Source organism: Microcaecilia unicolor, chromosome 7, assembly GCF_901765095.1.
Source record: "Microcaecilia unicolor chromosome 7, aMicUni1.1, whole genome shotgun sequence".
Classification (NCBI taxonomy): Eukaryota; Metazoa; Chordata; class Amphibia; order Gymnophiona; family Siphonopidae; genus Microcaecilia; species Microcaecilia unicolor.
In genome coordinates this window covers 114597835-114623339 of record NC_044037.1, presented here as the reverse complement: position 1 = coordinate 114623339, position 25505 = coordinate 114597835, and the positions used below count along the sequence as shown (strand labels likewise).

The 25505-nt window shown below is 45.2% G+C and overlaps 1 protein-coding gene across 1 annotated transcript in view; it reads left to right on the top strand.

Moving 5' to 3' along the window:
- TGFB1I1 (transforming growth factor beta 1 induced transcript 1) overlaps nt 1–25505 on the top strand; it is a 133766-nt gene that overhangs the window by 55042 nt on the left and 53219 nt on the right. The window contains exon 5 of the mRNA XM_030210350.1: nt 5098–5224. Coding sequence (XP_030066210.1) covers nt 5098–5224 — 127 coding nt within the window. The remainder of the gene's footprint in view (nt 1–5097; nt 5225–25505) is intronic.

The following is a 25505-nucleotide window of genomic DNA, read 5'->3' as shown; positions in this document are numbered from 1 at the left end:
AGAGACAAGGCAAAAGGCTGCAGAATTCCTTCCTCGTGTTGAAAACGCACTTATTTGGCAAGGCATTTCAGAATTTAGGGATTAAATTATTGTCAGATGGCTGAAGGGATTAATTATTGTACAGAAGATATATCAGACGGGGCTTTTATGGGATTTTTTTTCTTTTGTTTGTGTTTTTAATGTATTAACTTGATTTTATTATTATATATGACATTTTTATTATTCACATAGTTAATTCTGCGGATTATAAGCAAATAAACTAAAGTATCTGGGCTCAGTGCCAACCGCGGGAGTCAGCTTGGCTAACTCCCGCAGTCTGAATATCAGCCCTATGGTGCGTAAAGTAGCCAGATAACAGAGCCATAGTAATTAAATAATAAAGTCATAAAAGCTGCTCTATTTCTTTGTTCTTCAGTTCTAATACCTGCTCTGCTAGTTTGTATATGTGTAACCTTGATCCCCATATGTCTCTTCTCATTTCTTCTCTTTGGAAACTGTCATACAGTTCTGTTGTTGAAAATCTTTATTTTAATTTATTTCATTTATGGGGCTGGTTCAAGGGTATCTGATGCTGTAGGCGAACCTTCAGTTGTGCCCCCCTCTCCAGGGGTGTCAAGACACTACACCTCTGAAGTACAACATTTCCCCTTCCCCCCTCCCCCACACGTGTCCAACATTGCCTTCCTTTCCCTTCCCTATGCCCCATGTGTCCAGCATCTTCTCTTCCCTACTTTCACCCTTGAGGAGTCTTGTATCTCCCCTTTTTTCCTTAAACCCCCCCCCCCCCAACCAGGATCCCAACATTTTCCCTTCTCTACCTTTTCCAGGAGTCCAGCATCTCCTCTTCCTGTCCTTACTTTCCCTTCCAGGGCTCCAGCTTTTCTCTTTCCCTATCCCTCAAGTGTTTAGGACTGGCTGTTCCCTTGCCCCCTAGTATGCATATCTCCTCCTCTGTTCCTACCAGTGGGTGCTGTCATTCCTGCTGCTGTTGCCACTGCTGCCACCCTGCACAAGAGCAGCCCTGCTGTTAAAACAAAGCAGCAGGGCATCGAGTTAACAAGCTGATCAGAGGAAGCAGAATGTGGCAGTTTTCAGCCTGCAAATTAGCTCAAGGCCCCATACTAGCCATTATCACTTTGTTGTAGGGAAGAACTAGCCTTGTGGAGGGCAGTGGTGATGCAACCTCCAGAATTAGACTGCACTTGGTGCTAGTGGTAGTGGTAGGACCAGCCTTGTTTACTGATGCACTGTTTATCATTGCAATCAATATTAACAATAATATTGTACTGCCAGCTCATACATGCAAGACATGACTGCATGTCTTTCCTGAAGCTGAAGTTCTTGGTGATATTACTTTGCATGACAGTTACCCTAGAAATCTATTGGCTGATTTTCAAAACAATTTAAGTGAGCTGGATAGGCTCCGGCCTGCTTTAATTGTCTGGGGCTGCCCAAATGCCAAAATGAAGTGACATGTAACCGAGCATTGCCACTGAATATCAGCTCTGACCAGCCATAAAATAAATAAGCTGGTCAGGGGCAATACAAACAGTGGCACTGAGGGGTTGCCAGCAGTTATGTGGGTACCAACAGTGGGAGGCGGGGATAGTGCTGGGCAGACTTATTCGGTCTGTGCCAGAACCAATGGTGGGAGGCGGGGATAGTGCTGGGCAGACTTATACGGTCTGTGCCAGAACCGGTGGTTGGGAGGCGGGGATAATGCTGGGCAGACTTGTATGGTCTGTGCACTGAAAATGACAGTTACAAATCAAGGTAAGATATACACAAAAACTAGCACATATGAGTTTGTCTTGTTGGGCAGACTGGATGGACCGTGCAGGTCTTTTTCTGCCGTCATCTACTCTGTTACTATGAGGCATATTTTCAAAGCACTTAGCCTTCCAAAGTTCCATAGAAACCTATGGAACTTTGGAAGGCTAAGTGCTTTGAAAATATGCCTCTGTGTTACTATGTTACCAACAATATTCAGTGCTGGCACCCGCTTAGCTAAATGACCAAAATTAGGACAGCTCAAAACTGTCCTAAATTTGGCCACTTAACTGTGCAGATGCTGGCACTGAATATCGGCCAGCACCCGCATAATTACTTTCATTTCCCCACTCCGCGCCCCCTGAAGCAGGCCTCCTCCTTCCCTCCCCATCACCCCCCACTAGACCACCAGGGATACAGGCAGGCCCAGGGGGCTACGTAGACCGTAGGGTAAGGGTGGGGGATTAGGAATGGTGGCAGACTGAAAAGAGGTGTGAGGGAAGGAGGTGGCCTGCTTCAGGGGACTTGGGGGGCTTGAGGGGGGGAATTAAAAAAAGGTTATGTGGATCCCGAGCTGATATTCAGCCGAGGCCCACATAGCTGTCTTACATGGGCCCCAGCTGAATGACCTGTATAAGATTTGACTGTCATCCTCACCAGATTTAGCCCCTGGTATTTAGTGCTGGTGTCTGAACATGGCCTGGCACTGAATATCGGGGGTTAATCTGCATCCCAATTTTTTGATATTGTTCCAGGCTGACTGAGGATATTATATTGAGAAAAGGAATTGGTGCATTTCTGACCATGTCTGCTTCATTTCTGTTTTTTCTGGATCCTATTTACCAAAGGGTTTTTCCCATTATGTGTCTTTGGGAAATGAGTTTAATACATCTGCCTCTCTGTCACTCTTTCTGACTATCTTTGGCATCTATTTTCCAAAGTATATACATTTAACATGCTATTTTGACTACATTCACATGGTATTTATTATAGAGCAAGAAGATCTTAGTAGATACGAAGTTAAGTGGTTATTGGTGCTGATACTACATGTACAGGGTAATGGAGAGTGTTGTATTAGCTACAGTCATTTTGAACATTAGAGCCAGCAGTGCAGGAATGTCTGGGGTTCTTCCCCTGCTCAGTCGACCTACTTAGCAGAAGAGGTGTGGGGCTTCTGCTGGGTAGGAGGGCTTCCTTGACCTTCAAGTGTTGAAAAAACAGCCTGTTTGACGGGTTGGGGTGTTGAAGTGGTGTGCTTCAAGCCACAGATGACTCGTTACAACATTTAGGGGTTTTTGCCAAGATATCAGTAGGCACATTACCATGTCAATCTCTCAACCATAGCTGCCTACCTTTGTTGAGGTATGGTTAACTTTTTTTAGCTTAATGTAAATTGCATGGTTTATAATGCAGTATGCATTATGGTATTTTAATATTAATGAGTTGCTTTCCATGTGTTTATATACATTAATATTTTGTTCATGTTAAGGACAGTTTTGCATTATTGGTAATGTGTAAGCTGGCCCTTACCATTAATGGGAATAGGAAGAGTAGCCCAGTGGCTAGCATAGTAGTCTGACAACTGAGGAATAAAATCTAAAATCCAGGGCTAATCCAAGGGTGTTCAATGCCTTAGGTAAGCTTTCAGCCAAGCACCTCCCTCTCCCCCATACTCCAGCATCTTTCTTAACCCTTCCCTCCCACTAATAGTCCAGCATCTCTCCTTCCCTTCCCTACTTTCCCCCATAGTCCAGAATCTCTCCTTCCCTTCCCTTCCCTCCTCCCTCACCCCCATGTCCAACATCCAGTTCTCCCCCCTTCCTCCTGCTGGCCATATTTAGCAGCCACTGCTACCCTCCCTCTTCCGGAACCAAAGCTTCAGGGAGTTCAGTGCTAACACAATGATTTACCACAGGCCTGCACTCAATTTCTGTATCCTGCTCCCACTCTGACATAGGACTTCTTGTTGGAGGGATTGGGACACAGTAGTATGAGCCCAGGCTTAAAGGCTCTGTGCAGGCACTGAATCCACTTGCCCCTTTGACCCCCAAAAAGGAAGACTGGCAACAGCAGCAGGGGGAAGGAGCAGGGAGGAGATGAGAAAGATGCTGCTCTCCTGCCGTTCTTCCCCCCACTCCCCCAAATGTTACTGCCTTGCATGTATGCTTGGTCTGCCTAGTGGCGGATCCAGCCCTTCTGAAATCCAAATCCAAGAATGTGAATTTAATGTGTACTGTGTTCAGTACCAAATTTGGTGGTTAAAATCTTTATAAGCAGGTCTCTTAGTCTCTATGAGGTGAGTTTTCAAAAGTATATAGCCACCTACCTTTTGAAGTCTGGCGGCTGGACCCAACCTTTTGAAAATTTACCCCTGCCAAGCAGTTAAATATATTTGCCTATTTCATTAGATAGACAATTTTTGGTTTCTTTAAAAGTTGATGTTCCCATGAGTATGACTAGGCAGAGAAATAACTTAGCTGGTTAGAGTGAATATTCAGCATTAGCCATCAAATTCTAGCAACCTATGTCTCCATGCAGGAATGACAGGCAAAACCATAGCTGACTAATGTTAGGAGGATAACTAACAATTGCTGGCAATCTATAGATAGATGACTAACTTTAGGCAAAAAAATCTCCTGCTATAAAACAGTTAGCTATTTGGCTGTTGAGAGGCTTACTTAAAATGTATCCACTTTTAAGAGCATAAATGTTGCCATACTGGGACAGACTGAAGAGCCATCAAGCCCAGTATCCTGTTTCCAACAGTGGCCAGTTCAGGTCAGAAGTACCTGGCAAGATCCCAGAACAGTAAAAGTTTTTATGCTGCTTATCCTAGAAATAAACAGTAAATTTTCCCAAGTCCATCTTAATAATGGCTTATGGTCTTTTAGGAAATTATCCAAACCTTTTAAAAACCCTGCTAAGCTAACTGCTTTTACCACATTCTCTGGCAACAAGTTCCAGAGTTTAATTACATGTTGAGTGATGAAATATTTTCTCCGGTTGGTTTTAAATTTACTACTTAGTAGCTTCTTTGTGTGCCTCCTAGTTCTAGTATTTTTGGAAAGAGTAAACAAGCGATTCACATCAACCTGTTCCACTCCACTCAGTATTTCATAGACCTCTATCATATCTCCCCTCAGTCATTTCTTTTCCAAGCTGAAGAGCCCTAGCCGCTTTAGCCTTTCCTCACAGGGAAGTCATCCCATCCCCTTTATCATTTGCATCGACCTTCTCTGTACCTTTTCTAATTTCGCTATATATTTTTTGAGAGCTGGTGATCAAAATTTGTCTCTCACTCTTTCTCCATTGCTGTCTCTTTTACAGATGAGATCATGTCCCAGTTCCCTGCTTCTAAGGGCAGTTACAGCAGTGGAGAGAAGAAGAGTCTGGAGATATCAGCAGGAAAAGGAGAAGGAAACGGCAAAGGAGGGGATGACAAGCCTCCAGTGACGTGAGTCATGCTGTGTCACTGACTGTGATAAGCATGGATCTTTGCACCCGGGCTATTATAAACTGACCACACTGCCTCCATTATAAATGGGGTTGCTATATTGCACAATGTCTGTAGCGAGATGATGAGCCTGTGCTGGTTTAACTCTTAACATAGTAGCATAGTAGATGACGGCAGAAAAAGACCTGCATGGGCCATCCAGTCTGCCCAACAAGATAAACTCATATGTGCTTCTTTTTGTGTATACCCTACCTTGATTTGTACCTGTCCTCTTCAGGGCACAGACTGTATAAGTCTGCCCAGCACTATCCCCGCCTCCCACCACCGGCTCTGGCACAGACCGTATAAGTCTGCCCAGCACTATCCCCACCTCCCAACCACCAGTCCCGCCTCCCACCACCGGCTCTGGCACAGACCGTATAAGTCTGCTCAGCACTATCCCCGCCTCCCAACCACCAGCCCCACCTCCCACCACCGCTCTGCCACCCAATCTCAGCTAAGCTCCTGAGGATCCATTCTTTCTGAACAGGATTCCTTTATGTTTATCCCACGCATGTTTGAATTCCGTTACTGTTTTCATTTCCACCACCTCCCACGGGAGGGCATTCCAAGCATCCACTACTCTCTCCGTGAAAAAATACTTCCTGACATTTTTCTTGAGTCTGCTCCCCTTCAATTTCATTTCATGTCCTCTCGTTCTACCGCCTTCACATCTCCGGAAAAGGTTCGTTTGCGGATTAATACCTTTCAAATATTTGAACGTCTGTATCATATCACCCCTGTTTCTCCTTTCCTTCAGAGTATACATGTTTAGGTCAGCAAGTCTTTCCTCATATGTCTTGTAACGCAAATCCCATACCATTCTTGTAGCTTTTCTTTGCACCGCTTCAATTCTTTTTACATCCTTAGCAAGATACGGCCTCCAAAACTGAACACAATACTCCAGGTGGGGCATCACCAACGACTTATACAGGGGCATCAACACCCCCTTTCTTCTGCTGGTCACACCTCTCTCTATACAGCCTAACAACCTTCTAGCTACGGCCACCGCCTTGTCACACTGTTTCATCGCCTTCAAATCCTCAGATGCTATCACCCAGGGACGTAGCCACGGGTGGGTCTGGGTGGGCCCAGGCCCACCCACTGAAGCCCAAGGCCCACCCAGGAATAGCGCACCCCAACCACCCATGATCCCTTCCCTCCACTCCCACAGATCTGGCACTTTCTTTTTTCCTCCCTGTTCCTGCCGCGGTGCTTCCAACTTACAGGATTGGCGCTACCCAGCAGGGATTCAAACTCACAGCACAGGCCGGCTCCGGCGTTCGCTCTGACGCGTCACGCCCTCAATGACGCAACTTCCTATTAGGACGGGATGTGGCGGGAACTCCGGAGCTACTGCGAGGTGCGACTCGTGCGAGCCTGTGTGTGCGAATCGCTGCCGGGTAGTTCCAATGCTGTAAGTTGCAGACACTGCATTAGAAGCAGGGAGGGAAAAAAAGTACAGAGGTGCCAGATCGGAGACTGGAGGTGGGGAAGGGAGAAAAGTGCTGGACCGGTTGGAGGAGGGGAAGGGGAGAAAAGTGCTGGACCGTGGGGGGGGGGGGGGGGGCACTGGAAGTGAAGAAGGGAGAGATGCTGCATTGCGGTGGGGGGGGGGGGGGGGGAAGAGAGAAATGTTGGACCTGGGGCACAAAGGAGGGGGAGAGAGAGAAATGGTGGACAGTGAGATCGAGGCAAAAATATTGGACATGGCGGAGGAAGGGCATGAATGCTGCATGGGTGGGTGGGAGGGAGGGGGAAGAGAGAAGTTGGCTCTGGGGTACAAGGGAGGGGGATAGAGAGATGTAGGACATGGGATTGGATGAGAGGCAGGAAGAGATGCACAGGTGGAGAGGGGAAGAGAAGAAGATGGATCCAGGAGCAGATGAAAATGATGGAGAGATGCCAGACAATGGGATTGAGGGAAGAGAGAAGGAGATATGCTGGACCATGGGGAACAGGACAAGAGGGAAGAGAGGACAGGATATATCAGGCTACAAAGGTGTGGATGGAAGAACGAGAGAGCAGATGCTGGGCTAGAAAGGTGGAGGGAGGAAGGCGCTGGGAATGGTTGAGCCATGTGGGAGAGACCAGGAAGGGGAAGAGAAGGGTGGCAAGAAAATGGATGAGATGATAGTGATTACAGAGGGTAGAAATATGGTAATGGAGAATAGATAAAGATGGAAGGGAATGGAAGCCTGGGGAAGGAGTGAGATTTTTTTTTTTTTGTTACATTTGTACCCTGCGCTTTCCCACTTATGGCAGGCTCAATGCGGCGGGCAGTGGAGGGTTAAGTGACTTGCCCAGAGTCACAAGGAGCTGCCTGTGCCGGGAATTGAGAGAGATGGGAAATGAGAGAGCTAGTGGGCGAAAGAAGAAGATAGAAATCTGATAGGTAGCTGAAAAGTAAAAAGGAGGAGAAGGATGAGAAAGAGGGTGAAATTTGAGTTGACAGAGGCGGGAAAGAAAAAAATGAGAGGACAGAACTAAAAAGGAATGATTATTATATCAGAGGTAGGTGTAGTGAGGGAATAGACAGCAGAGAGAAGACAAATGTACAGCAGCCGCTTGAAGGAGAATTAGTAGATGACAGACAGGAAATTGGAACCAACATAATGGAAAAATAAAACATCCAGACAACAAAGGTAGAAAAAAGCATTTTATTTTGAATGTTTTAAATGGAATATATTAGCTTTCGGAAATGTGCATAGCAATTGTCTTTGCATTGTGTTCAATAGAAAGAAAGGAAATGCATTTCTGTTGTTATTTCTCCAGTGTTGTAGTATATGTTAAGTTTATCTTCTTGGGATTCTCAATTCAATTTTTGTGTAAATATTTTAATTTCTAATTTGTGATCCCTTGGTCTGTATTTGGTGAAGGTCTGTCAGTGTGATTAGTATTGGCAGGTGGGGAAATTGGAGGGGAGGCAGGGAGGAGAGGGGATCAGAGAAAGTGCCCTCCTTTATTTTCTGACCTGGGCCATAGCATGTCTAACACTGGCCCTGACCCTTGCTTTATAACTGGTGGGGAACCCCAAGCATCCCCAGCTGAGAACCTCCTCCAAGGCAGCCAGAATTCCCTTCTACCAAACTCTCCAGTCAGTGACAGCATCCTTGAGCCACCGACTACTAAGCACGCATGTGGTGCTGGCATTAGTGGCTTAGGGACATTGCTGCTGCTGCTGCCTGCCAAGCTTGGTAAAAGGGAGTTCTGGCTGCCTTCGGAGAAAGTCTTCAGTTAACAGAGCTTGAGGATCCTCATTAGCTAAAGTACCGTATTTTTTGGACTATAAGACGCACTTTTTTCCCCCCAAATTTGGGAGGAAAATGGGGGGTGCGTCTTATAGTCCGAAGGTAGATTTGGCTGGCTGGCTGGCTGGCCGCCCGCCCGCCCTCCCTCCGAGTTCCGGATCGCCGTCAGGGTTACCTCCCCCCCCCCCCCCCCCCCGACCCTGTCACCACTTCTCCCTACTCACGCGATCTTCCCTGGTGGTCTAGTGACGTCAGGGCAGGAAACAGCCCCCTCTTTCCTGCCCAGCACACTGCTCTCCATCCTCCTGTATGCAGCCTGACGGTCTCAGCGAGATTCAAAATGGCCGCCGAGACTTCAATTCTCGGCGGCCATTTTGAATCTCGCCGAGACCGTCAGGCAGCAATGCATACAGGAGGATGGAGAGCAGTGCGCTGGGCAGGAAAGAGGGGGCTCTTTCCTGCCCCGACGTCACTAGACCACCAGGGAAGATCGCGTGAGTAGGGAGAAGTGGTGACAGGGCCGGGGGGAGGGCGATCCCAAACTTGGAGGGAGGGATTCGGACAAGACGCACCGGAGCACCTACAGTGGTGGAAATAAGTATTTGATCCCTTGCTGATTTTGTAAGTTTGCCCACTGACAAAGACATGAGCAGCCCATAATTGAAGGGTAGGTTATTGGTAACAGTGAGAGATAGCACATCACAAATTAAATCTGGAAAATCACATTGTGGAAAGTATATGAATTTATTTGCATTCTGCAGAGGGAAATAAGTATTTAATCCCTCTGGCAAACAAGACCTAATACTTGGTGGCAAAACCCTTGTTGGCAAGCACAGCGGTCAGACGTCTTCTGTAGTTGATGATGAGGTTTGCACACATGTCAGGAGGAATTTTGGTCCACTCCTCTTTGCAGATCATCTCTAAATCATTAAGAGTTCTGGGCTGTCGCTTGGCAACTCGCAGCTTCAGCTCCCTCCATAAGTTTTCAATGGGATTAAGGTCTGGTGACTGGCTAGGCCACTCCATGACCCTAATGTGCTTCTTCCTGAGCCACTCCTTTGTTGCCTTGGCTGTATGTTTTGGGTCATTGTCGTGCTGGAAGACCCAGCCACGACCCATTTTTAAGGCCCTGGCGGAGGGAAGGAGGTTGTCACTCAGAATTGTACGGTACATGGCCCCATCCATTCTCCCATTGATGCGGTGAAGTAGTCCTGTGCCCTTAGCAGAGAAACACCCCCAAAACATAACATTTCCACCTCCATGCTTGACAGTGGGGACGGTGTTCTTTGGGTCATAGGCAGCATTTCTCTTCCTCCAAACACGGCGAGTTGAGTTCATGCCAAAGAGCTCAATTTTTGTCTCATCTGACCACAGCACCTTCTCCCAATCACTCTCGGCATCATCCAGGTGTTCACTGGCAAACTTCAGACGGGCCGTCACATGTGCCTTCCGGAGCAGGGGGACCTTGCGGGCACTGCAGGATTGCAATCCGTTATGTCGTAATGTGTTACCAATGGTTTTCGTGGTGACAGTGGTCCCAGCTGCCTTGAGATCATTGACAAGTTCCCCCCTTGTAGTTGTAGGCTGATTTCTAACCTTCCTCATGATCAAGGATACCCCACGAGGTGAGATTTTGCGTGGAGCCCCAGATCTTTGTCGATTGACAGTCATTTTGTACTTCTTCCATTTTCTTACTATGGCACCAACAGTTGTCTCCTTCTCGCCCAGCGTCTTACTGATGGTTTTGTAGCCCATTCCAGCCTTGTGCAGGTGTATGATCTTGTCCCTGACATCCTTAGACAGCTCCTTGCTCTTGGCCATTTTGTAGAGGTTAGAGTCTGACTGATTCACTGAGTCTGTGGACAGGTGTCTTTCATACAGGTGACCATTGCCGACAGCTGTCTGTCATGCAGGTAACGAGTTGATTTGGAGCATCTACCTGGTCTGTAGGGGCCAGATCTCTTACTGGTTGGTGGGGGATCAAATACTTATTTCCCTCTGCAGAATGCAAATAAATTCATATACTTTCCACAATGTGATTTTCCGGATTTAATTTGTGATGTGCTATCTCTCACTGTTACCAATAACCTACCCTTCAATTATGGGCTGCTCATGTCTTTGTCAGTGGGCAAACTTACAAAATCAGCAAGGGATCAAATACTTATTTCCACCACTGTAGGTTTTAGAGGAGGGAAAAAGGAAAAAAAATGTTTTTCCTATTTCCCTCCTCTAAAACCTAGGTGCGTCTTATGGTCCGGTGTGTCTTATAGTCCGAAAAATACGGTGTTTATATTTTGAGGTGGAGGAATGGTGGGGCAGAGATAATTTTGTGCCCACCCACTTTAGGCGCAGGCCCACCCAAAATTGGCTGTCTGGCTACGCCACTGCTATCACCCCAAGATCCCACTCCCCGTCCGTATCTATCAGACTCTCACCGCCTAACACATACGTCTCCCATGGATTTCTATTCCCTAAGTGCATCACTTTGCATTTCTTCGCATTGAAGTTTAATTGCCAAACCTTAGACCATTCTTCTAGCTTCCTCAGATCCTTTTTCTTTTTTTTGAAATTTATAATTTTTATTGATAAATTTGTCCAACCTTCAACAGTACAAAAGATCAATCTCCAGTCATTAAACCTAATAACATAGTCACTAACACTAAACATATTACATTTAGATCCTTTTTCATGTTTTCCACTCCCTCCCGGGTGTCCACTCTGTTACAGATCTTAGTATCATCTGCAAATAGGCAAACTTTACCTTCTAACCCTTCGGCAATGTCACTCACAAATATATTGAACAGAATCAGCCCCAGCACCGATCCTTGAGGCACTCCACTACTCACCTTTCCCTCCTCCGAGTGAATTCCATTCACCACCACCCTCTGGTGTCTGTCCGTCAACCAGTTCCTAATCCAGTTCACCACTTCAGGCCCTATCTTCAGCCTGTCTAGTTTATTTATGAGCCTCCTGTGGGGAACCGTGTCAAAAGCTTTGCTGAAATCTAAGTAGATTACGTCTATAGCTCGTCCCTGATTCAATTCTCCTGTCACCCAATCAAAGAACTCAGTGAGATTCGTTTGGCACGATTTCCCTTTGGTAAAACCATGTTGTCTCGGATCTTGCAACTTATTGGCTTCCAGGAAATTCACTATCCTTTCCTTCAGCATCGCTTCCATTACTTTTCCAATAACTGAAGTGAGGCTTACCTGCCTGTAGTTTCCAGCTTCTTCCCTATCACCACTTTTGTGAAGAGGGACCACATCCGCCGTTCTCCAATCCCTCGGATCCTCTCCCGTCTGCAAGTATATATTAGACAAATCTTTAAGAGAACCCGCCAGAACCTCTCTGAGCTCCCTCAATATCCTGGGGTGGATCCCGTCCGGTCCCATGGCTTTGTCCACCTTTAGCTTTTCAAGTTGTTCATACACACACTCTTCTGTGAACGGTGCTCTATCCACTTCATTCTCATTTGTACTTTTTCCAGTCCATCGCGGTCCTTCTCCAGGATTTTCTTCTGTGAAAACAGAACAAAAGTATCTATTTAGCAAATTTGCTTTTTCTTCATCATTATTCACATAGCGGTTCGCAGTATCTTTTAGTCTCACAATTCCCTTTTTAGTCATTCTCCTATCACTAATATACCTGAAGAAATTTTTGTCACCCCTTCTTACATTTCTAGCCATTTGTTCTTCCACTTGTGCTTTCGCCAGACGTATCTCTCTCTTGGCTTCTTTCAGTTTCATCTAGTATTCCTCCCCGTGTTCCTTTTCTTGAGTTTTTGTGTATTTCTGGAACGCCAACTCTTTAGCCTTTATTTTCTCAGCCACTTGCTTGGAGAACCATATCTGTTTCCTTTTTCTCTTGTTTTTATTTACTTTCCTTACATTAAGAAACAAAGAAGTGCAAATCTATACAGGTAAAGCGTAGAAAACAGAGCCATAACTTGGCACTGTAATATCCAGGGCTGGCAACTGGATTTGCACTGTCCTACTCTCATCCTTGTTCTTGCTCCCCCTTTCTCCACCTTGACTGAAAACCATCTGGTCCTAGCAGGTCCTGAGGAAAATTGCTTTTTATTCTAATTTTCCCTGTACCCTCACAACTAAAGCAAGTTCAAATAATGGAGGGTAGGGAAGTGTAGGGGAGATGCTGGACTATGGGGGAAGGTAGGGAAGGAGAGATGGACTGTGGGAGGGAGGAGGAGGTACATGGCTGAAGGCTTGCCTAATATCTGCCCTGGGTTTTGACTCTGCACTACTGGTTCATATTTTCATTTCACTCATTCTTCTGTCTCCAAGGGGCCTGGCACCCAACCCTACATACCCCTAGTCAAAAACCATGACTAAGTCAACCGCTTCTAGAGTCATATGAATAACAGGTCACCTATGTGTGAAGGCCTAGTAGGTGCCTATTTCATAAAACCAAATAGACATGTGTGTGTCTTTATAGAATTCTAGGAGCAAAGTGACTGAAATTATGTTTGCACCTATCCTTATAATCAAGGGCAGTCATTTTACAAGTGCTATTCATGCTTTCAAAGTCCCAGTCTGGGCATATTATAAGTTTTTGTGGCCCAAACATATAAGCTGGTATTTTACAAAAGGCAGGACAAAACCTATAAGCCACTAAAATGTCTAGACCTGCGGAGGCATGTCAGGAGCAGTACAGGGGCATGTCATGGGCATTACGACATTTTCTACGTCCATCCCCAATTTCGGATAGCACATTGATGTACAGGCAACGCAAGATCTACATTGGGATTTAGACCAACTTTAAATCATGAACAAGTGCCATCGCAGCATTTCCCTGTGACTGCTTGTGTTGGTGCTGACTGCGAGAGAGCTGAGAGAGAGTCTGTGAGCCTGATTACCATGTATGTCCACCCAGGTCTGTTGTCTGAAACCCCTCATCTTCACACCTGCTACCTGCCCTCCCCCAGCCAGCTAACACTCCACTGCATTTGCTGTACCCCTAGCCCCTCTGCCCCCCCCCTTTCCAATACTATGCCAGCTACCTGTCCCCTTCTGTTCCCCATCCCCTTCTGGTATGCACCAGATCCCTTTTGTGATCCTGTCTGGTTCTCAGCATGTTCATCACTCTGCCCACAGCCCCTTGTACCGTCTGAGGAACTGGAACAGTCATCCATCCAATGGCGTAGCCAGGCAACATTTTTTGGGGTGGGCACGGAGGGGGGCACTAGGCATATAGGTGTGAATAGTGCTTGATATACTCCTAAATAATGTCTTAGCATGCATGTGATGACAGATTTCTAAGTAAACAGTCTATCCTGCACCAAATATAAACGCCATACATACTTATGGAAACTTTGGGCTCCTTTTACAAAGCCATGGTAGTCATTCCTGGCACGGCAAATGCAACAAAGCCCATTCAATTCCTACAAGCTTTGTTGCATTTGCTGCGTGAGAGTCACTACTGCATCTTTGTAAAAGGCACCCTTTGGAAACACTGACATTTTAAAATAAATTTGCATTATCACATGACTTAAACTTTGCCATTATAGTAGTGTCGAGTCTGGTCAACATATCCTTCAACTTTGCTTTATAATAAATATAAACACAATAATAAGCTGTATTAACAAAATAGGTGTATATGTTTGCAGTAACAGTTTAAATATGTAGCCTAAGAAATCTAATATAAAAAATACTAACCCCTAACACTGCACACTGGACTGTCAAACTGTTAATTTAAACATATATTTTGCATCCACAGAAATTCCCATAGCTGCTCCTTTAGCAATGGATGTAAAGCAGAAAAAGGGCATGTCCCCAGGAACTTGCTATACAAAAAAAGTTGATTTTGGTATTTATTTATTGCATTTGTATCCCACATATTCCCACCTCTTTGCAGGCTCAATGTGGCTTACTATACATCAAGGATAGTGGAAATAGAAAAATAGGCATTTAGTGTTACAGAAGATTTTTGGTAACATGATAATGATACGACATGATAGTAGTATGACAAGCAGATATTATAAGACGTTTCTAACTACGTGTGGAGATTTATGTATATTCGCATTGGTTGATCTTTGTGGTAAGCCTTGCTGAAGAGATGGGTCTTCAGTAGTTTGCAGAAGTTTGTTAGTTCGTAGGTCATTTTTAAGTTGCGTGGCAGTGCGTTCCATAACTGTGTGCTTAAGTAGGTGAAGTTTGACGTGTGCATTACTTTGTATTTTAGACCTTTGCAGTTAGGGAAGTGCAGATCAAGGAATGTGCGGGATGATCTTTTGGCATTCCTGGGTGGTAAGTCTATCAGGTCTGACATGTAGGCTGCTGCATCTCCATGAATGATTTTGTGAACTAGGGAGCAAATTTTGAACGTGATGCGTTCTTTGAGTGGGAGCCAGTGTAGTTTTTCTCGTAGGGGCTTGGCACTTTCCTATTTTGTTTTGCCGAATATGAGCCTAGCTGCAGTGTTCTGGGGTGTCTGAAGTTTCTTGATTATTTGCTCTTTACAGCTGGCATAGAGTGCGTTGCAGTAATCTAGATGACTGAGCACCATTGATTGTACCAGATTACGGAAAACATTCCTTGAGAAGAAAGGTCTTACTCCTTTTTTAATTTCCACATTGAGTGGAACATCTTCTTGGTTGTGTTTTTCGCATGGCTTTCGAGTGTTAGGTGTCGATCGATGGTAAGTCCAATAATTTTTAGGGTGTCCGAAATAGGAAGGTTCAGATTTGGTGTGTTAATGGCTGTGAATTTGTTCTTGTTATGTTGAGATGTGAGTATTAGGCATTAAGTTTCAATCTAAAAGCATCCGCCCATGAATGCATGATATGGAGACTTTGGTTGATGTCGTTGGAAATTTCCTTTAAATCTTGTTTAAATGGGATGTAAATTGTTACGTCGTCTGCGTATATGTATGGGTTAAGGTTTTGGTTTGATAGTAGTTTGGCTAAGGGTATCATCATTAAGTTGAATAGGGTCGGCGATAGGGGTGATCCCTGTGGGACTCCGCATTCGGGTATCCATGTGGCTGAAGTAGTCGAGTTGGATGTCACTTGATATGATCGTGTGGCTAGGCATCCCTTGAAACAATTGAGAACATTGCCTCCAATTCCGAAGTATTCAAGGATATGTAGTAATATTCCATGATCAACCATGTCGAAAGCGCTTGACATGTCGAATTGTAGAAGTAGTATGTTCTTTTCTGTATAATCTCAATAAAGCATATTGTGAAGTACTGTATCTATAATACAAAGCGGTGTATTTTCAAAGCACTTAGACATACTTCCATAGTAACCTATGGAACTTTGTAAGTCTAAGTTCTTTGACAATGTGCTTCAAAGCCTACAAAAATCACTTAGGACCTATAGAGCTAATCTACTTTAACATAACACCACTAACTTACAGAAGTAACACGGCAAGGACTGTATCTAATGCTATATAATAATTTGCACCTCCGTCTGGATTCCTGGGTTCGTAACATAGTTCCCATTGGTCCGCCCTGGGGATGATGTCACAGGGCGGACCAATGGGACATGAGAGGGAAGGGAACCCAGCACCAGCAACCGGAAGTGAGTACAGAATCGCCCCTCCGAGTTCCATGACCCCCTACCTCCCTCCTTCCACTCGCGTCCGAGTTCCACGGCCCCCCAAGTTCCATGCCCTCCTACCTCCCTCCCTCCTTCCACTCCCGTCCGAGTTCCATGCGCCCCCTCTCCTCCGAGTTCCACCGCCCCGAGCCTCCCTCCCTCTCTCTCTGTGGCCTCCGAGTGCAAGCAGGACATGTGTGGCTGCCCCTCCGCTTCATAAGTGCTGGCTGTTCTTTAAAACATTTTACCTCCTGGTCCGCCGGCAACAGTGAAGTGGAGCAGGCACGGCATGATGCTTCACACTGCCTTCACTTTCGCTTCTGTTTCAGCTGTGCCTCTGGTCCCGCCCTTCCGCAAACAGAAAATGAGGGCGGGACCAGAAGCACAGCTGAAACAAAAGTGAAGGCAGTCTGAAGCGCCGTTCCGTGCCTGCTCGACTTCACTGTTGCCAGCGGATCACGAGGTAAAAAATTTTAAAGAACGGCCGACACTTACGAATGGGAGGGGCAGCTGCACACATCCTGCTTGCACTCGGAGGCCACAGAGAGAGCGGGAGGGAGGCGCAAGGTTGTGCAACTCGGACGACAGTGGGTGCATGGAACTCAGAGGGCACGGGATGGGAGGGGACTCAGGGCGAGAGAGGGGGGAGGGGGTCCTAGAACTTGACCGGAAGGGGAGGGCCGGTCTTGGCACTGGAAAGGGAGGGGCGGGTACTGGAACTCGGAGGGGCGGGGGGAGGAGGAGGGGAGGAGGGGCAGGTCTTGGAACTCGAAGGGGAGGGGTTCCTTGAACTCGGAGGAGAGTGAGGGAGGCAGGTAGGGGGGGCATGGAACTCTGAGGGGAGGGGGGCTCGAACTTGGAGGAGGGAGGGAGGTAGGGATGGGGCCCTGGAACCTTGCTAGCGCCCGTTTCCTTTCTGTTGGAAACGGGCCTCTTTTACTAGTAAATAAATATTGCAGTTAGACCTAGAACATCAATACACCTATTGGAAAGCTGAACAAGCTAATTTATTTATTTATTACATTTGTACCCCGCGCTTTCCCACACATAGCAGGTTCAATGCAGCTTACATAGTAAATAGAATTACAAGTTTTGAATCAGAAGCTTAAATAGATACTCCATACTACCTGGCCTCAGTCACAAAAACTGAACACAAATAGATCCTTGCCCGGTACAAAATAAGTGATCTTATAATATGGATGCATAGGCAAAAATTAAATTTAAAGCCCAAGATGCTGCACTCTGCAGGCGGTGCAACACTAGAGAAAAGAGAAACAGCACTCTTCACTCCAAACTATAAAGAAAGCAGTGTAAATTAAATTTTCTGTAAAGCTGACATTTTTCATTCACCGAATTAAGAATAAATTCTTCTTTCTACCTTTTTCTGGTTGTTTTATTTTTTCCAGTCATGTATGTCCCAGTGTCTAGTTTCTGCTTTCCTGTAGCTTTCCTTAACTTTCTTTACAAGATCTCCAGTCCAGGCCAGTATATGGGAGAATGCATTTTGTACGACATTCTAATTTTTTAACATTTCCTAATCCTAAAGGTGTCTGCTACTGGAAATTATTTCAGACAATTTTTATATACCAAGCAGCACCTTTTTGGTCATATCTTCCAAATGGATTTAAAGCTTTTAAAGCTTTGTCCAGTTTTGTTAGCTTTAAGAAGATGCTTAAAACTTATCTTTTTAAGAAACATGTTTGGATACAGTGAATTAGTTATAATTTTGTTGATAATTCTATCTATGTTCCTAGATGTTTGGTCTAGTTCTCTTATTGTTATCTGCTTTGAACTACATTTGGTAATGACTATACGCTCTGTAACTGTAACTATCTCCTACTTGTTCTCTCCCTTCCTGCCTTCTACACTTCTCCTATATCCATCTCTGACTTTGATCTTTTCCCTACAGCTTTCCTTCATTTATTTTTCCGTCTCTCAATCTACTCAGACTTCATTCGTTCTTATTATTCAATCTTCCTTTTTTTAAAACCACATCTGCCTACTGCTTTTCATCTACCTCACCCCAACCATCCCATTCTTCATACTGTTATTCCTGTTTTTTGCTAAATCTCCCCTCCCAGCACCTTCTCGTTCTCTTTCCTCCCTTCAGTACAGCACCTTCTCGTTCTCTCTCTCATCCCTTCAGTACAGCACCGTCTCGTTCTCTTTCTCTCAGCCCTTCAGTACAGCACCTTCTCGTTCTCTCTCAGCCCTTCAGTACAGCACCGTCTCGTTCTCTTTCTCTCGGCCCTTCAGTACAGCATCTCCTCCTTCCCTTATTTCAGTCCAGCATCCTCTCCATGTCCCTTTCCCTTCCATGTCCTGCATATCCCCTCTCTGTCCCCATTCCCATCCAATGTCTAGCACCCCCCATCGTTTTCTTACCCCTCATTTCCAACATATCCTGTCTTTCTACTCACCCCATGTCCAGCATCTCCCCTTACTCATCCCATGTCCAGCATCCTCCAATATCTCTTTTTCCTCCCTACCTAATCTCTTTCCCCATCTTCCAAACCAGCATCTTCCTCCATCCCATTCCAATACATCCTTTCTCTTCCTCCCACTCCAATTCAGAATCTCCATTCTGTCACCTTACGCCCCCCATTTCTACTATATCCCCTTCTCTCTCTCTTTGTTGTCTGTGCAATTTTTTTGTTTTTTTAAATCGGGCTGGTCTCAGTCTCTTCCACTTTCCTTATGTCAGTCTTCTGCAGGTTTGCTTTTCCATTTCTTCTCTCTCCTTTTGACTTCTCTATATCTGTCTGGTTCTAATCTTTTTGTTTTTCACTTGTTTCTGTGTTTATCTGCCCATTCAATTTACCCTCATTCTCCCTTTCTCTCACTCTCTAGTCATTTGTCACCTCCTTTCACATCTCATCTACCTACTGGTTTTTCCCATTTCCCTCTTATCCCCTCTCCAGCACTCCCACACCACATACTCCAAATGGATTTGTCAAAAAAACGGCGCCTATGCGTGTGCGCCGCCATCTTCCTGCTCGCACGCGGTACCAGTACACGAATGCGCTGGATTGTCATTATCTGCCCAGCCCCAGCAGTACACCAAGACTGCTGCTGTGCTAACTGCTAAGCCGCCAGGCGCCCGCACACTCCTAAGTCCCGACCGTTACCTTACCACTAGGAACCGAGCTGGTGGCTGGTCTGGAATAAGGCAGCTGTGGCTGAGCTCTCTGCCTCTCTCGGTGTTCTCCTCCTGGCTTCAAGCGCAGTGCAGGCAGCACTGTGGGGGCGGGGCCCAAGTTCCTTGGTACTTCTCAGCTCAATCACGGCCCGGACAGTTTGTGGTGCAGGTTGCAGCCCAGCTGTTCGGTGCTTGGCCTCTCGGCTGTGAGAGCTCTTCTTCTCTGAGTGGGGTAAGGGACTGTTCTGTGGCACGTGCTGTGTGCTCTGTCTCTTCTAGGTAGCTTGCTGACTGTGTGTGTGAGGCTGGGGATGGAAGGGTTCCACCTCCATGGCATTGGCTGTTTGCAGAAGCTATCAAATAAACACCCTGCTCACAGATCTGTAGGCAGGAAAAGAAAGACAGGGACAAGGGAAGCAGATAGGGAGCCCTGAATCACCCACTGCTGAGCAAACAACCTAACAGCTCCACTGACTTATTCCAATCTGCTGGCACAGGGACTTTTTTTTTTTTTTAAGTCTTTTAAAAAGAGGACATGCTGGAAATAAAATTCACTGGGTGGTGTGGGGGGGGGGACAGAGCAAGATAGTTAAGACGAGGGGGTCATTAAGGGAAAAAAAGAGTGAGACTTCAGAGGGGAGGGAAGCAAGGGAGACCCAGAGAGGAGGGGGGCAGGGAAGCAAGGGGATGGACAGGAAAGTTGAAGAAAACAGGAGATGGGTTAACTTGTTCCTATCTAGTCCATTATACGGACTTTAGTTCACCAAAAAAAAAAAAACAGCAAATGCTAAATCAGTAGTAAAAGATTATTAAAAATAAATGTGTGGTTAATCTGTAAAAGTCTAAAACTGTTCCAGTTGGATAGGCATTAGGAGATGGCATGGGAATTTTGAGGGATGCTCATCTTGGCATTGGTTGGTATGAGTGGGGGTATGTTTGATGGGTTGGGGGAATGAGTGAGGGTGTGAAATGGATAAGAGAAGAGGGGCAAAAAAAGGGGATGAGGTTTGGGGGACGTTTGAGATATAATGTGAATGACCTGGAAGACTGGAGAGGATGAGAGGCACTGAAAAGGGATGGGGTACTGGAGAGGAGTATTGCAGGAAGGGGATGGGTCTCTGAAGGAATTGTGTGAGGGTGGAAATGGTGTTAAAAAGATGGTGGAAGAAGCAGTAGGACATGGGGTATAGGGTAAAAGATAAGAACGGCCTGGAGGCAAGGGACGGAAGGAGAGACAGGGATGTAGATGAGGGCTAAGAGAATGAGTACAGAGGATGGGAATGGGAGAGTAAGAAAGTGGATGAAAGATGAAGAGGGAGATAGGGGACTGGAAAAGGACAGGGATAGAGGGGGCAATGGGAGGGAGATGGGGAAAGCCAGTAGGTAGATGAAAAGTGAAAAGGAGACTAAGGTCGAAGGTGAGAGAAAGGGATAATGAGAGTAAAATCAAATGGGTGGACAAATGCAGAGAATAGAAAAGCAGGGGGGAAAAAACATAAAATGAAAGATCAGTGCCAAACAGATGTAGAGAAAGAAGACAAGAGGAGAGAGAAGAAATGTATAGGCCAACCCAGAAAAGAATTTAGAAAACTGACACATGAAAAGAGGAAAGAGACCAACCTAATTGTAGAAATAAAATGCCCAGACAAAAAAGGTAGAAAAGAAAACAATTATATTTATTTAATACTTTTTAAGGACTGAGATGTGCCTGCTTTGTGAAATGTATATATTTTTTCTATTTTTTTATTTTGCAAAGTATAGGAGAAAATACATTTGTTTCTCTTTTACTAGTATTGTACTGCTTATACTGTCTGGCTTTCTTGGGCCAGGTGTGAAGGGGGATGTCTCCATTTCAGCTTTTGTCTGCATGTTGTTTTTTTTTTTTTAATGTTCCCTATTCTGTATCAGATGAGCGTCTGTCCATGTCCTCAACTGAGGTGAAGGATTCTATTAGCATGTAGTGTCTGTCTAGGAATCTATAACAGTCCAGCTTGTTCCAGTTGCAGGTATATTGGTGCTCTAGGGCCCTGTGTAATATTTACAGCACTGTCTTTTCATGGATGGGTTAGGGCTGTTATGGTCTGGTAAGTTTGGTGCTCTAGGACTCAGTGTAATATTTATATAGCACTGTTTTTTCATAGGTGGGCTAGGGCTTTTGCAGTGTGGTAAGTTTTCTGTAAATGCTTTAAGTGTCTTTTTGCAAGATTTTGTGTTATTTCAGTGTCTGGCTCTATTTGAAAATAGGGTCTGGTTGTCACCCAAATTAAAAATGCTCAGGACTAGTGGTCTCCACGTCCTGTTGAGACACCACACAAACAAAAGCCCATCTGATTTAAAGTGTCTATCAGTGGAAGGAGTATATATACTGTTTCTGAGGTGATGGTCACAATCTGAATATTTTTAATTGTAGTTAAGAAGACAGGCTGCCCAGTGGCGTAGCAAGGGAGGGGCGGTGGGGGCGGTCCGCCCCGGGTGTCAACAGGTGGGGGGGGGGTGCTCCGTCCACCCCACCCCCAGCGCAGCGTTTCTCATTCCCCCCGACAGTCCCCACCTGCCTACCAGCTGAGCTCCGGCCGGCACCTCCAATCTGCAGCGCTGCTGACTTTAAATGAAGAAAACCGTCTCGTCGTTGGTCCTTCACTCAGAGTCCCGCCCTCGAGGAAATAGGAAGTTATATCAGAGGGCGGGACTCAGTAGTGAAGGGCCAACGACGAGACGGTTTTCTTCATTTAAAGTCAGCAGCGCTGCAGATTGGAGGTGCCGACCGGAGCTCAGCTGGTAGGCAGGTGGGGACTGTCGTGGGGAGTGAGAGGCGCTGCGCCGGGGGGGGGGGGGGCGCCGTGTTGCACTGCACCCGGGGGGGGGGGGGTGCGCAGTGGCGATCCACCCCGGGTGTCAGCCAAGCACGGAACGCCACTGAGGCTGCCTTCTCCAGCCAGTCACAAGACCTATGCTGGATCCCGCAGCAGAGGCAGCCTGTGTTAATTATTGATGGCCACAGATACCACACCTGAGCAAAAACATCAGCCTGCTGCCTGTCTGACACTGACTGGCGCATATTTTAGAAAAGTCTGTTCCCCCTGAAGCCAAAACCTGGCTACAACTCTGCTATCTAGTGAGAAAAAAGAACAAATAGGACTGCTACAGATCTGTACACAGAAACCACAGGCTAGCAGAATACCACACCTTGGTCAAATGCACAAAACACAAACAGGTCCTCAACAAATAGGAAACAAAGGACCAGAGATTAGTAATATAGAGCTGAAAAGACTGAAATGAACCCTCAAGAAGTCAGACCTGACATACAGCAAACAGAGAAACAAAACCTAAAATGCAAGACATCACAGATGCACATTTCCCAAAGCTGATATATTCCAATTAATACATTCAGAATAAAATAGTTTTTATACCTTTCTTGTCTGAACATTTTACTTTCCCATTCACTTTCATTCAGTTGTCTGTTTTGTGCTTTTCTCAGTTTTTTTCCTATCCTTACAGGTCTCCTGTCCATTTGACATTTCTTTTCTCTCTATGTTCACCATCTATCTTCCCTCTGCATCCCCAGCCATATGGTCCAGCATCTCCCCTCTGTGCCCCTATCCTTATCCTCCTTTCATGTTCAGCGCCTGTACTCTCAGGAACCCCATCTTCCTCTTTTCCAGTATTCCCCTCTCCCCTTGGCTCCCATCTTTCCAGCATTACCCTCCCCCTCCTTGGCCCCCATCTCCCTGTTTTCCAGAATTGACCCCACCCTCCTTCCAGACCAATTCAGTTGGGCCGTTTTCAGCTTCATGGGCTCTCATGGGTACACTTCTCTATTGATATGTTTCACTTGCAACATTGAGACATTGCTGTTGACGGCCTTTGAGATGTCTTATTCGGGGGTAGAGATGTCAATTTTTACAGTAGGCTTAAACATTCAGTCCTCCATTTGTAAAATATGTCACAGGCTCTAGCTGTTTTGGCAAAATCATCTATATTCAGACTTCCACAACTTTTCTAAAATGGCATTGAATGTGCGTAAATTGCAACTCCATCCATGCTCCACCCAAACTCTGTCCTACATGCAGATTGGTAAAAGTACATGCCTTCTTATCACCACGTGTAATTTTATGCACAAAACTCCTGGAGTAATTTTATTGAAGTCCTTTTACATGTGTAAAAAGGCCTTCATATGCAAAAAAAAATCTTTTATAAAATTACCCCATAAGTTATCATTTGGCTGGGTTTTTTTTTTTTTTTTTGAGACTAGGTTGGTTCCATCTATGGCTGTACTCCATTGATTACATAGATTTGTAATTCAGGTTTTTCTGTCATATCATATGCTATGAGTGCGGGTGCTCTATATCACGGTGGAAAAAGGCACAACATCTTATGGTTGAAATTAGCAGGTAAAATGTTGTTGGCAGTATTGTTGGATTGTTGGTTTAATCATGCATCAATAATTAATGTGACTATGTGGCAGCCATAATGATAGAATCACTCTTTAGACTACTGGCAGGATATTGTGGTATAATGTTCCAAAAATGGATCATATGTAAATGTCTATATGTGGTTGATGTGGTGAGAAATTACCAACAGCCTTGCTTGTGATACCAGTGTTTAATGTTTATTGAGGTTTATTAGAAACATCAGCGCAAGAGAACAAAACAGCATGAAGCAAGATAACACATAACAAGTAGAATAAAGATCTAAAAGTTGAAACAACAAACTTATAACCCCAAATTTTTTGAATTGTTTTCTATTCAAACAACCCCCCCTAAAGGAACCCCCTCCCATTAAACATAGACAGACAAAAAGGGGTGCCAAATTTTCTCCCACTTGTCTATATAGTCTTATTTCTCTGAGCGAGTAAACGCTCCATTTCACTGACGTACCTGAGGTTGGGTTATCCATTTGACTAAGGATGACATCCCCAATTACTTCCAAGAGGTAGCCAGATTCAAATATGCAGTACTGAGACTATGCTTGAGCAAAGCTGCTTTCACTAGACGCATGCCAGGGACTGATTTATTGAACAAAAATACACCCGGGTCCCATGGAATCTCACATAGCAACCACCTCTGAATTCTAAATTGCAGAGACTTCCAATAGGCCCAAGCTTTAACACAAGTCCACCATATGTGTCCCATCAACCCAATTTCCCCACATTCTCTTAAATTCTATGAAAGTTGCTAAAAATTTGTACGCGCAATTTAATTGAACAGTGAGCCCATTGGTGCCGATAATTGAGATTTTAATATGCAATTATTGGTGCTAATTGGATTTAAATAAAATGTATGACATAAATTTAAGCGCAAGATCTGCGTGTAAATTTTACCTGTTGGTCTAAAAAGGGAGTGCAGTCAAAGGAGGGTCATGGGCGGATGGAGGGCGTTCCTTTAATTTATGTGCATTGCTATAGAATAAAGGGGATCTGCCCTAATTTAGGCACAGGGATTTACATCAAGGTTTCATTGGTGTAAATGGTCGTGCCTAGATGTAGTCATGGTTCCCAGCGCCTTTTATGGAATAGCATTAAGTTCTTTTTTTGTTTTTTTGGTGATAGTTTTTTAGGTGTCATTTATAGAATTTAGTCCATTGTGTCTAGCACAAAGCAGAGACCCCCAGAGAGACATGGTGAAGATGATCAGGGCTAAGATACCATCTGTACAGAACCTTGATACAGTTTTCCTGAATATTCACAGCCCTTGAAGCCATCACCAACCCCATTTCTATTTTCTTCCAGGTCTTATCCTTATATTGAATGCCTAAGTCTCTCTCCTAGGGTGATATGTGCCCACGTGCTATAGGTTGGATGCCACATAGGTATCTGTAAATTGCACAAATTAGTTTCTTCATATCAACAAAGTCCTCACAGATGTCTTCCAGGAAAGAGGCTTCCTGAACAATTCTCTGCTTAATATCAATAAGAAATGGATTAATTGTGTATAGACTAAAAGATCCCTAGGAGGGAGCTGATAATTCTGGTCCAGTGTGGCAAAAGGGACAAGCTCATCATCCTCAAAAAGTTGCCCCCAGCAAGAGAGCCCCTTGTTCGTCCAGTGCTGAAAAATAGTAGCTCCCTGTCCAGGAGGAAATAAGGGATTATTAACATTCAGGGACTGCCGGGACAACTAGAAGTCAGAAACCTGCTCATAATGTCACAGTGTCGGAATATACCTAGTAGGACAGTAGTCTTGTCTCAGGCCCTGATCCCTAATAACCATCCATAAAAGGTCTCCCAGTCTTTTTGAACCCACCTGAAACTGTTCAGCCTTTTCACTGGCTGTGATAGACTGCAGCTTAAACCAG